Genomic DNA, 13,858 nt, shown 5'->3' with positions numbered 1-13,858 from the left:
GCCACAAAGTTCTTAACTTTACCCTGCATGTCTAATCTTGCTGAATCAGGACCTATGATTCTTAAGATCACTTCTTCCTTTTTTTCCTTTGTGTGTGTGTGTGTGTGTTTCTTTTGTTGGTGAGATTGTTGATGATGTTGTTGTTGTGAGTCCCTGCTCCATCTCTGTCCTGGCACACACACACACACACACACACACACACACACACACACACACACACACACACACACACACACACACACACACACACACACACTGAAATCATAGTGATGGTGGTGCGCACAGGCCGGTGATTGATTTCAGCTCCAATGCATAACAATGGGATTGCACAAAAAGAGCCTGCTGCAAAGAGATAAGAATTTAATAGAATTTCTGAAAGCTGAAGGTTGGGCTTTTTGAATATTCCCTGCGTACGTGGCGTGGAGACAGCAGATAAAGAATGGCATTTGTGGGGACTATTCTCAAATGGCTTGTAATGAATGGTTGTCATTTCCACTAATGGTTTCAAAAACAGCTAGGCAAATAAATAAATGAAGGAAGGAAGGAAAGAAGGAAAAAAGCAGAGTGTGAGCAATATTTAGTGAGTCGGTGGAAGTTCCGTGATAAGAGGCTGTGTGTGGAGTTGAGAAGCTGATGCTGACAGTCGGCAAGGCCTGAGGAATGACCAATAAATCTGAAAATAACAGCCATCGCTCACCTTCACAGTCCGGCCTCTGTCTCACGCTTTTCATTTCAGAATCAAAGTGCATCCTCTCAGCGCTTCCTAAATGACTGTCATGCGAAGCTTAGGAGAGGAGGACTCGTGTTTTCTACATACCCATATCATTAGAGCCCATATGATCAGATGCTCTAAGTGCATCGCTCCTGTTCAAACTGTGCATAGAGCGGTTACATCAATTCCCATTCTTGGGGGGGGGGGGGGGGGGGGGGGGGGGGGTTGCTCTGAATGAAATATTGGATGGTACCACTCTGTTGGATGTGTGGGGGTATGGAATTGCAGAGGTGAAGGAATATATTTTGCATTTATGCAACAATAAAGTGAAATATGAGCTCAATAAGATGAGTAATGTTGTTGCTGCTGAGTTTCCTGATCCCACAGGCTCAGAGAGATGCTCACTTAACATGTTGGGGATGTTATTATGCTTCTAAGAGGGGACACAACTTATTATCACATTAAAGATGGACCGAGAGTGATAGAGTGTGTTTTATGTGGATGATGCCTGAGAGTGGGTGGGGTGAGAGTTCCACAGAAAGGAGGTGCGCGTGTGTCTGTGTGTGCGCATATGCTCATTTAGTGTGTAGTAAAAGGGAAAGGGTGGAGGGGGATCTGAAACCCTGCCCATCTGATGGAGGTTTTTACTACTGCTTCCGTGATGTCATGGCAAAGGGCGGGGGGAGGAGGAGGGGGAGGGGGTGTGTACAATGGCTCATGAGGGAAAGGTAAGTCAATATTCCGTTTTTTTTCTCACCCCCTTCCTCGTTGACAAAGGCAAATGAAGCCATGTTTTTTTGCTTACAAACAAGTATCATCTGAGCGCCGGATACGGAGCTGTGCGCGCCGCCGCTCCGCGCTGCGTAACCCCGGAGGAAAGGCCGTTCCCGGCTGCTTCAGCCCGCGCATCCCTCACATCTGGACCTTTTTTTTTTTTTTTTTAACGGGATAGAGTCTTTCAAACCTTTGCTCTGGATTTATTTTCTAAAGAGAGGTGTACTTCTTGACCCGCAACTCTCCGCGCACCAAGGACACGGCGTCACGCAGCAAAGGTGAATCTAAACAGAGGTAAAGATATTCCACTTTTGATTTTAGAGGATTAGACTTTGAGCTTTAGCAGATTATTTTCCCATTAGAAGCTGAACTTTGCGTTACCCTGCGCACTGAGAAAACACCCCTTCTTTCTGCTCTCCTTCGGGATGTTTGACGTTTTATGGATGTAAACTTGCTTCAAACATTAGTTCACGGTGTCGTCAGTGTTTAGCCGGACCGGGTCTGGGATGCTCTCCGTGTTGTGATAAGCAGGGATGAATCTGGTCTCAGAGACGCGTCTTTACGCACTTCCTCTCCGTCGGTCGGACAGTTGATGAGCGACGCATGCACGGGCTCAGTGTGTGTGTGTGTGTGTGTGTGTGTGTGTGTGTGTGTGTGTGTGTGTGTGTGTGTGTGTGTGTGTGTGAAGGAGAGCCATCCTCTGTGATGTTCCTCTGAAGTGCGTCCTCCACTTTCACCTTCTCCTGCCTCCATCATCAGCCCGAGCCGCAGCACACCTTTCATTTGTGGAGACCTGCCTCCGAGTTTATCTGCACATTTGTTCTAGTGGCTGTGACGGTAGGCGTAGAGCAGGATCCCTGCGTGTGTGTGTGTGTGTGTGTGGATGCACGCACGGACAGATGGATGGAAGGATGGAGTGCTGGGAGGGGGAGGAGGAGGGAGGGGTTGGCCATTTGATCCTCTGCAGTGAAAAATAGAGAGGCTCTCTTCAAATGTCAGCCGCCCTCAGTGATGCTCGGAGCAGCCAACCTCCAACCTCCTCCTTCCTCTCCTCAAGTGCTCATCCGCTCCGAGAAGCCGTGCAACTGTGTGTGTTTTTGCTCCTTACGAGCTCTTCCCTCCTCCTTTCCTCCCTCCTCCTCATGCTTAGATGGCCACGTAATGTTGGTGCTCTTTGGTTTGTCAGAGGCACCTGCGCCCTAAGATGGAGGAAGAAGAGATGAGGGACGGTGATAGTAGTGTTATTATGTCACCTGCTCTTTAGGTTGCTCTTCCTCCCTGTCCTTGCTGCTCATCAGACGTGTGCTGTTCTCCACTGAAACTTATCAAAATGTTCATCAAAAGAAGCTCATCTTCATGAGCAGGGTGGTGCATGGCAAATGGATTTGATGTAAATATTACCAGGGATTGCCTTCGTCATCTGTAAAGGCTTGTTTGGTGCTAAAATACATCATCGCTGACCTTTAGGAGTGAATCCTCCTCCCTCTATCACATCTGCCCACTCTGAAGCACTTTTCAACTCCATACGGATTCATGTTTATTACACAAGTCTTTGATTTCCAGCCCTCTCACTTACAAACCAAAGTAGTGGTCCTGCAACTTTTCTGGCTCACACCCCGTTCTTTTACTTCTCCAAGTCTGACTAAACTATTTTGCTCAGAATACTATGAAAAAATGATGGAATGAATAAGTGAAACAAAACAGTATTTAGTGTCTCATGAAGAGATTTATTTCTATATTTTATCATATCCCACCTGGTGTGGGATCAGTTCATGTTCTAATCAAGATCATTGACATCATCAATATTATGATTATGATTTTTAACTTAAAAAAATATAATTATATAACCCATATTTTTTTATGCTTTCATTTGTTAATTTTCCTCTCTCTCTCTCTCTCTCTCTCTTTCTCTCTCTGAAGTATACCTTGTAGTGCCATTGTACCCCGAGGGCGGAGATAAGCAAATAAGCAACTTTAATCGCAGCAATAATCATGTCAGCAAATAGAATAATGACCAATCCGAGCATCCGTCATCTGGTGTGTTTTTGTTGTCATTTTGTATATCTTTAATTTCGTATGCTTTTTATGTCATTTTTGTTTTTGCTCAAAATTTTTTCATCTGTGTTTTTGTTGTCAATTTGTGTGTTTTTCTTATCATTTTGTGTTACTGAGTCATTTTGTGTATGAACTTTTCTCTCATTTTGTGTGTTTTTGGAGCAATTTTGTGCAGTTTTCTTCCACTTTGTGTGGTTTTGGAGTAGATTTTTGCATTTATTTTTGGGGCTGCACAACATGACTCCAACGGCTTAAGATCTAAACAGCACAGTGAATATGTTTAAAACTATATACATAAAAGTACAATAACATTGGGTGAAACTATAAATAATAATTAACAAACTGTGCCATATAAAAACAAGACATTTGTAGAGATGCTTTTACAACATTGAAAGGTGTTAATAGGTTTTAAAGACTTTCACGAGGAATAAAAACATGATGCTGTGTTTTTAAACCATGGAATTTTAAAATGGGAGTAATAAAAATAAGTAAAATAAACATGACAGAAAAAGACACAAAACAACAATTATACACAAAAATAACTCCAAAAACCTACAAATCAACAACATAAATATGAAAACACGACAGAAAAACACAAAATAACAATGATGCACAAAAATAACTCCAAAAATGTACAAACCAACAACAGAAATATACATTCACGACAGAAAAACACACAAAAAACAACAGAAATATACAAACACATCAGAAAAACAGACACAAAACAGCACTCATATACAAAATGACTCCAAAAACATACAAACCAACAACAGAAATCTGTTCATACTAAAGTATGAACACCGTGCATTGTTTCTAAATATACCTTTACCCTCTGATGTGATGCGTTTGAGGCACAGAGGATAAAACACCTATTGTTGTTCTTCTGTTTACACTTCATTTAAAACGTAGCCTAGTTTCAAGGATTACAGAATTAGGTTATTGGTGCCTTATGCTGCGTGCGCGGTGCGGGCCGTCACAGAGGAGCAGTTTGTTGCACACTCAGTTATGATGAGTTTTATTTTCAGTGACGGAGATGGGAGAAAATGTGTATGTTTGTGAAGGGCTGAATGGCTGATGGCGAGTGCAGCAGGTGCCTCACGGGGGAGGGAGTGCAATAAACATGTCGCAGGAGCAGCTGGGGCCAAATTGCATCCTTGTCATTCAAAGCCTATCAGGAATCAAAAGCAACCCAAGCAGAAAAGGTCAGGGTCACGATGAGGCATTCATGGCAGGAAAATGAATTCCAGGTGCGCTCGATTAAAAGCAAAATGCACGAATAAATGAAAGAATAAAAGTTAATTAAAAAGTAGAAGCTGTAAATTCTCAGCGAGCCTCAGCGGTGGTTTCACGTCGTCACTGAGAGGTGGAGGTCAGGGCAGATCTTTCGGAGCTTCTTCGAAAGGCTGGTTACCATGGCGACGGCGTTTGTCTCCCACCATTACAAAGTTCCTCCCCTGAATTGGTAAGAGCACATGATCCGCCACCAGTTTTATCTGAACCTCAGGTCTCAGCACAGACGAACTCTGATCACTTTTCCTTCATATCATCATCATCATCATCATCATCATCATCACCTCTTGTTTGTCCTTGACACAAATGAATCAGTGTTTGGAACTTTTGATATCTGTGTCCTCCTTCTATAATCACTCTAAGTTGTTGTCTAAATCCTGCTTAACTGGAGCTGGGCTGTAGAATAGGGCGACACTATACTGTTACAGACGCTTCATCTCCAATCGTGTCTTTAGGCGGGGGCACCGAATTATGTTTTTGTTGGTGGCTGCTCCCTAGAGGTGTGCAAAAAACTGCGGATAGATCTATAAATATCGATAGTATTGATACCAACGTTGGGTTTAGTATTGACTGATACCGGTGTAAAATGATTGATCCTTTATTTTTGTTTTCTCACTTGTGCACACTGACTGCTGATGTTTCGACAAAGAGCGACCTGTCTTTGTCAGTCAGTGCTGCTGTTAAAGTATAAAGAGAAACTAAACCCCAAACCCACTTTTTGGCCACGCCCCTCCTATAAAAGCTGAGAGGAGGAAAGGAGGGTTTCCTCCAATCACAGCCCTCAGTGAGCATTGATTGACAGCTGTAATGCGGAATTCCATTTTTCAGCAATGATGTTAGTTACTCTGTTCTGCTATAAAAAGCAAATTCTTCTCTAATCAGATGGTTCATCAAGTTATGTGTGTAGTTGACACATCATGTGTGTGCATCCCCATCTATCATTGCTTGTGCGGGTGTACGACTTATTGCTGTGTGCGCGTCTTCCTTGTTTATTCGTGTGCACGAGGTGGTGGGAGGCTGATGGTGGGAGAGTAATATATTGTCTGTAGGGCTGTGTGAGCTTCACGTCATGATTATGTGTGCCTGTGATTGTAGTGACACATCTCTGCTGTGAACTCGATGTGCAGTGTTGACCGGCTGCCTTACTGGGCGTGTCTTACTGTGACAGGAGTAACGCCCATAGTCAAGGCACTTTTAGAATTTTCCCCCTAGTGGTAGGTCAGCAGAAATCAGCCGTTTAGTTACTCTTTAAATGTGTAAAAGAGTACGATAACAGTGGTATTGGTAATACTACAAATGTTTGCAAGCATATGAATAATCATGCGGAACAAAGTCCTGAGATACAAAAACGGAGAGAGGAGGAGATTCATAGACCAGGTTGATAAGAGTGTTCATCTTCACAATTAAAGAGCTCAAGTAAAAAAAAATACATATATTTTGAAATGGAATTTTAAATCATAAAAACTAGCAACATAAAGCCTCCATTATTGTGTTCCACAACAGCGGTAAGTAATGTGTGAACGTAGTAAATATTGTATATTATTAATTTATTTACTCAAGTTTTTGGCATTAAAATGCTTTTAATTACTCTTTTACTGCCAATATGTGGCTCAGCACAGGTGCCACTGTTGTTATAAGACCCCAGACAATGATTTTGAGAGGAAGTTCGACTTTACCCTGTAGGAGGTTCGACTCCAGGTGGAGACCCCGGCCATTAAACCCAGAGTTCAGAGTTGGGTGGGCTTAAGAGTCCACGTGGGGTGCAAGCCGCTGATTGGCGGAAAACCTTTCACTAAAAGTTTTCCTTGGCCTTGTCATTGGATGAACAGTACCTGGGTGGGCCTTGATTAAAATGGGTAGGCCGTGCCCACCCGTGGCGCTGCAGGTGCCATTGACAAGTTTGCCTGTTTCCAGACAATTGCAACATCCTGTTTTGGTCGCCTTTTTTTGGTGAGGAAGTGTTTCAGGCGAAAACTGACAATGCGCTTTTGGGCAAATTTCAGCCAGAATTTTGGTGCATCATAAGTGCTCAGCTATGTCTGTAGGTGCTCGGATACCGAGGAACCCACTATATTGGCACCTATAGCTTTACGCCTCTTTGCTTCATTGTCCCGGTACAGTCACCTGCTGGGCTGTAATGGTATTACTGGATCCTGAATTTTCCTTTGTGCTCGTGTGTGTGTGTTAATTTCCTTGCAAACCAAGCTTTGGGTCTTTATCTCTGATCTCTACTGAATGTATCAGAGTTGATTTTTCAAATTTTTTGGCATTAATGTTGGATCAGTGTCAGGTTGATCGAGCCACAGCTTTGTAAAATTACTACAGACTATGCTTCACATGCAGGTTTACATTGTGACCTCGGTCTTCTTTTCTGTGACTGCAGCTGTATGAGTGGCAAACGCTGACACATGACCCCTAAGGCTACCCGTCCTACCACCACACCATCACACACTTGGCATTTAAAAAAAAGGCTCCTAATTCCCTTCACTTCCAAGTAAAAAGGGAAACGGGGTGGTAAAAAAGAAGAGGAAAAAAAAAGAGGAGAACCATGTGACAGAGACGGAGATAGAGATGCAGACCAACAGAATTGCTGCTGTCATCACTTTTACTCTAGGGGGGTGCCGAAAGTTGATAAACAAGCGTTTTGTGGAAAGTGCTGGCTCGAGCTTTCATGAGATTTGATGATTTAAACATGGAGGACACCAAGAAGAATAATGGGTTCCACTTAGAAAGTAGGAAGAACTAAAAACAAAACAAAACAATTACTATTAGTCCTGTTAAGGCTCCAGATTTCATTTGTTTATCAAGTGTTAGTTTCCCAAACTTTGAGATCATTCATTGTTTGATAAAGAGATGGATGGATGTTTGGATGGATGAACGGATTGATGGATGGATAGATAGTAGGGCTGGGACAATATGCTGTTGTCCCGATTTGATTTTATCACGTTACTGTATTGATTTTTAATGGCTCACCCAAAAAAATTGCGATATATCAGGAATCTATATATATATATATTTTACCACCTTTAATAGATGAATGGATGATAGATACAGTAAATGGATGTTTGGCTGGATAGATGGATGGATAGATGGATGGATGGTTAGATACATAGATTGATAGATAGATAGATAGATAGATAGATAGATAGATAGATAGATAGATAGATAGATAGATAGACAGATTTGTGAAAGGTTTTTGTTTCTTTGTATTATTCCTCCGTACAGGCCGTCATCAGAGAGATGAAGTTCAGAGCTGTTACGTTGATGAAAAGGGGGGAGGTTTGATTTATGCATAAGTCATTATTTACTGACCACACCTTGTTCACTCGTGCACCCTGTAAAGCGTGATAAAAATGTGCACATTTGATTGATTCTAATAGCAAAGTGACAGAGAGCCCAGCTGGGGCACTCAGCTCTCCCCCCTCTCTTTGTGTGTGCACAGAGCTAAACTGTGATATATGGCTACTCATGGCCTTATTTTGCTTAATAAAGCACTATTCGCTGCTGCTGCTGCTTGTCCTTTTCTCTCTCTCTCTCTCTCTCTCTCTCTGTCCGACCCATCAGCCATCACTTGTGACTCCTGAGACCTTCATGTGACCATCTCTGTCTTCTCTCCCTTCCCCCCCCCCCCCCCCCCCCCCCCGTGTTTCTTCCCTCTCCCCTCCATCACCTCGATGCTTATTGTGTCTGTTTGGCTTTTGCAGAAAATGAGTTCCGTGGTGAGCTGGTGAACCAGCGGTGGACACGAGGCGAGAGGACCAGCAGCCGCTGTCAGGCCTCCCAGAGACTGCAGAGCCGTCGACCAATCATGGTGAGTGACAAGCCCTCACACGCCCTCCCCCCTTCCCTACTTTACTCAGCACAGCCTCCCACCCCTGAAGGCGCGCTCCCCCTTTTTATCCTGATTGTGCTTCCTGGGCATTTCCCCAATCCCTAACTCAGCGGGGGAAAGTCAGAAAGGGCGGAGGCAGAAGGACGGAGGGGGGTGGGGTGGGGGCAGGCATCATTTGTGTGTGTGTTGGGTGGGGGGTGGGGCGGAGTGAAAAACATGAATCAAACAGCACATCAAATCTCTCCACTTTGCCTTTGCCTGGCTCAGCTCAGCTCAGTTTAGTTGGACTCAGCACGGCACAGATCAGCGTTTTCCTGCTGCTGCTGCGCTCACTTCACATCACTTTCCTCACATTGGAACACAATAATAAAAAAAATAATCTAAAAGATGTCCTTGAGCTGCTCAGATGTTTGTGTCTATGATATCTCTACTTATCAGCAAATACTTCTTCTCTCCCTCCACTACAGCCTCTCTTTTATTTCTGCCCTCCTCATTTCTCTCACAGACTCCAAACCTTCCCCCTGACAGAGATCAGAGCACTTTTAGAAGCTTTCCTCAACTCTTTTCGGTTTGTTTCTCTTGTGTTGCTCTTTAAAACATGGCACCATAGGTCCTGTTTTATTTTCACTTTACAAACTGCCCCTGGGTTCAGTCATCGCTAGCCATAACGTGTCCTTTCACATGTATGCAGATAATCTACAAATCTCCCTCCCAGTTACGTCAAACTCCCTAGACACACCTCAGTCTATCCACAGGTGTCTGGATGACATTAAACTCTGGCTCTCACAGAACTTATGTTTAAATGAGGGCAAATCTGAACTCAATCTTTTCGGCGCTCAAAACCCACTCAGTACTGTTCCTGGTTTCCAGTCTCTTGTCCCCCACACTGTCATCAGAAACCTTGGTGTAAATTTGGACACAAACCTGAGCTTTCACAAGCAAATTAACTCTGTAGTTAAAGGGCTCATGTTCAACTAAATCAACTTTTCTGTGCTTTAAACATCATAAAAGTGCTATTTGGGCTTCATACACATTCCCGAAATGTTTTTTCATTGATTCCCTCAATTGTTAGTTAGAGGGTGATTTGCTCCTTTCTTACTGCAGGGTGAGCACAAACACCTCGCTCCAATTTGATGATGCGTTCCCACTTTGATGACGAATTTGACGCTGAGCTGGAGAAGCCGCGCCTCCAGGAAGCTCTCTGCCGTGATTGACATGTAAACAGACATGCTCACGAAGGTTCTTCGCACAGTGCTATGTTTGCATTTTCTACAGTCTATGTATGTACCGGCGAACGCCCCGCCCCCACGCTCTGCCTCGTATTTATAAAGCAGCATGAGCTCGGCTACGGAGCGGATGGGAGGAGGCGGGAACTCAGTGTCCCGTCTATAGACACGCCCACTCATGAATATGCATAAGTAGGCCGCAAATCAGCCTGTTTGCGTAGAATTGCTCTGAAAGTGACTTTTCAGAGGCTAAAACTCTGGAAAACAGGCGCGTTTGGGAAAATAAACCTCAAATACTATGTTTCTGGGGTTCTTAGAACAAATGAAGATAGGTGAAAAATAGCATGACATGGGACCTTTAATTCAAGCTTTTTCCAGCTTTGCCTTCTCGCAAAAGTGACGCCTTTCCTCAGAAAAAACTATTCATTCATTCATCAGCTCACGATTGGATTACTGCAATGCACTGTATTTTGAATTCAATCAGACCTCCATTCACAGATTACAGCTTGTGCAAAATGCTGCTGCCCGGCTCGTCCCCAACTCACGCAAACATGACCATATCACACCTGTCCTTTACTCCCTGCACTGGCTCTCGGTCCTTTTCAGAATCCAGTACAAACTTTTGCTTTTTCTTTTTAGTTCCATCCATTGCCACACACCTACGTATTTATGTGAGACTTTGACTCCTCACCAGCCAAACAGAGCCCTACGTTCTGCCCAACACCACCTACTCGAGGTGCCAGGTCACGTTACAACAGTGGGGTGATCGTGCTTTTGCTGTGGCAGGTCCAAAACTCTGGAACTTGAGTTATGTGCCATCAAAGACCTGCCCCGTTTCAAAGAAAAACCAAGACTCATCTGTTTGGAAAGGCGTTTGATACATAGTTCTGTGGCAGCAGATATAGAAATGATGGTAATCACACGCTGACAATAAAACATATGGTGACAAAGAAATAAACATTTGTCACTCAAAAGGAAACCAACGCCCCGGGGACTGCATTGGGCCCACGGTCTGATTTTGTCTAGCCCCCAAAGTTTTTTATTATTAAATAAAATAATAATAATAATAATAATAAGAATAATAATAATAAGAATAATAATAATAATAATAATACAATAAAAATACACAAAAGGATAACAAAAAATACAAAATGACTGGACAAATACACAAAATTACTTCAAAAACACGTTTACAAAAAATACAAAAAAATATACAAAATGAAAACAGAAATACATGAAAAATTACACCAAAAACACAAAAAATACTCACATGCTCATAACACACAAACATCAAAATAATGACAACGGGCCACCACCTGAGCCACGGGCGACCGTGGCTCAGGTGGTAGTGGGTCGTCTTCTGATCGAGAGGTTGGGGGTTCGATCCCAGTGGCTGACTATGTGTCGAAGTGTCCTTGGGCAAGACACTGAACCCTAAGTTGCTCCCAGTGGTCGACTAGCGCCTTGCATGGCAGTCCTGTCCCGCTGGTGTGTGAATGTGAGAGTGATTGGGTGAATGAGCTGATATGTAAAGCGCTTTGAGACTGCTTCAGTGTGGTGATAAAGCGCTATATACCATTTACCATTTACAAAAACAAACAAGACAATTCCAAAAACACCAAGGGGATTGTTCTATGAAGCGGATTTCCTCTTATCGCGCTAACTTACAGGATTTATTCGGTGTGTCCTGTAATACAACGCTGGCTCACGTCTTACCAGGCCAAATCACCATGGTAACTTGGGCTGAACACCTAACTTGGTTGAGACCAGGTTATGAAGTGGATAAGATCTGAGCGAGTACAAAAGTCCTGCCTCCTGACCAATCAGTTCTCTTAGAAAATGACCCGCCCATTCTTAGAAGTTCCTGGTTGGAGCAGATCTTACAGCTGCGCTTACGAAAGAAAGAATATTAATGGGTAAATACAATCCTTTCATTTACCAATGACATCCTTCAGTAAAGGTATAGATTTACATCTCATGGACTGATCTACAATCAGTTGATGAAGCCTGTGTCAGGTCTCCGTATCGCGGATGGATTAAGTCATTCATTCATACATAACCTATAGTGACGCTGACAACATCAGCAGTTACCTACTACAGTAAAACAATCCGCTCTCATCACAGTGTATATGTGATAATTTGAGGAGGATTACCTGAATAGAAACACTTCTGTGTAAAGTGAAAATGGTTGATCAGATCACTGGCCATTTATTTACCAATAGATTAATAAAGCAATATCTCATGAGAGGGAGTGCTGTTGTGATGAAATATCAGGACTGGTGTGATTCGGTCATAGGCACAATTCCGATTTTAATGAGCTCCGCATCATTGAAGCCACTGACATTGCTATACCACCACTGTTGACTCCGACTCTGCATCCAAACACTCTGCTGTAAAGATGTAGCAGCCATCACACTGCAAACACATTCATATACGTCAATATATATAAGTCCCACCTTCGTTCTATACCCCTATACAATAAACATGTTTTAATGAAACTACCATAAGTGTTTTATTAGTGAAAAACAATACTATGTAAGGTGTGCCGTCTGGTAGATTGGCAGAGGCAGGGGGTGGAAGTGGAACGGTTTAGGGAGGGACATTGAGACAATCACTTTTAAATTTTCTCTTTCTCTTTTCATCCTCCGGATATCAGCTTTAAGTGAACGAGTTTATATCCCGCTTCTTAGGACAGGGGCTCTCTGACAGAGAATGTTTGGTTAGTTGAAGTCTGCTAACGGAGAGGTATCCCGGATATGCTTATCCAGCTTTGTAGTAGAGGCTCCAAAAATACACAAAACAACAACAAAAATACACAAAATCACATATAAAACAAAAAAAACAAGAACAAAAGTATTAAAAACAACAAAACGAAATTCCAAACAAAACACAAAATTATTCACAAAATACATGATGCGATTACAAGATAAAAAAAAATACAAAATGTCAGAAATACTCAAAAATGACTCAAAATACACAAATGATAACAAAAAATGTGCAAAATTACTCGTGACAAAAAAACAACACTACGTAATGTCAATAAATATACACAAAATGTCCAAAATACACACGAGACGATTACAAGACAAAAAAAAACTAAAAACAAAACGACAACAGAAATACACAAAATGACGTCTAAATACACAAAATGACAAAAAATACATAAAATGACTCACAAACACACACAAACTCTTTGTTGTTTCCTGTTTTAATTCTCTGATTGATCATTATTCTAAATGCTGACATGAATGTTAATTATGTGGCCCTCAGATCAGATACAATCACGTTTGTGGCCCTGCTGTGATAAAAGTTGTGCGTCTCTGGAGTGATGCGATGTAACAAACCATGCGTTTCCTACTCGGAAAACAGTCTGAGAACCAAAAGACATGCAGTGATAAGTGTCAGTGTAAATGCAAGGCATGCACACACACACACACACACACACACACACACACACACACACACACACACACACACACACACACGCACACACACACGCATGCACGCACGCACACGCACGCACACACACACATGCACGTTCAGGGCCTGTTACACCGTGTGTACATTGGATCTTTTCTGTGCTTTCTGCACAGCGTTCCTTCTAATTGGCAGCTGCTTTCCTCAGGTAATTTGGAGGTTGTCGGTCATATGCTGCCCCTGCTATACCACCGTCCCTCCCCCCGCTGCCCCTTACTCTCCAGCTGCTCTTGTAAACCTGAAAATGAATAAAAGAGCCATTTATGTGTACCGAGGGACGGAGGGTGACCTTCTCTGTGAAGTCGTCGCCCCCAGCCAGCCATTTACATCGAGATGTCAGGATGCAGAGCAAGAGCCGAGATCCTCCTGCACCCGCGCTACACACAAAGAAGGACATAATTGATAATGCACAAAAACAGCATGTAGGGATGAGGTAATGTCCTTCTTTCTTCTTCTTCTTCTTCTTCTCTCTTCTTCTCTTCTTCTTCTTCG

At 42.9% G+C, this 13,858-nt stretch overlaps 1 protein-coding gene across 9 annotated transcripts in view; it reads left to right on the top strand.

The window, feature by feature from the left end:
- Nucleotides 1-13,858, top strand: part of myt1b (myelin transcription factor 1b) — a 62,568-nt gene that overhangs the window by 2,818 nt on the left and 45,892 nt on the right. For 6 of the 9 annotated variants that reach the window (XM_028451876.1, XM_028451881.1, XM_028451882.1 and 3 more), the window contains exon 2: nucleotides 8,536-8,642. In XM_028451876.1, coding sequence (XP_028307677.1) covers nucleotides 8,536-8,642 — 107 coding nt within the window. Of the gene's footprint in view, nucleotides 1-1,632; nucleotides 1,781-2,199; nucleotides 2,324-4,883; nucleotides 5,004-8,535; nucleotides 8,643-13,858 lie in introns of those variants that run through there. The other 3 variants (XM_028451879.1, XM_028451883.1, XM_028451880.1) reach the window with 3 other exon arrangements.

The sequence above is a fragment of the Gouania willdenowi genome, chromosome 7, assembly GCF_900634775.1.
Source record: "Gouania willdenowi chromosome 7, fGouWil2.1, whole genome shotgun sequence".
Taxonomy (NCBI): Eukaryota; Metazoa; Chordata; class Actinopteri; order Blenniiformes; family Gobiesocidae; genus Gouania; species Gouania willdenowi.
The sequence above is the reverse complement of the archived record's forward strand: the minus strand, read 5'-3'. Positions and strand labels throughout refer to the sequence as shown.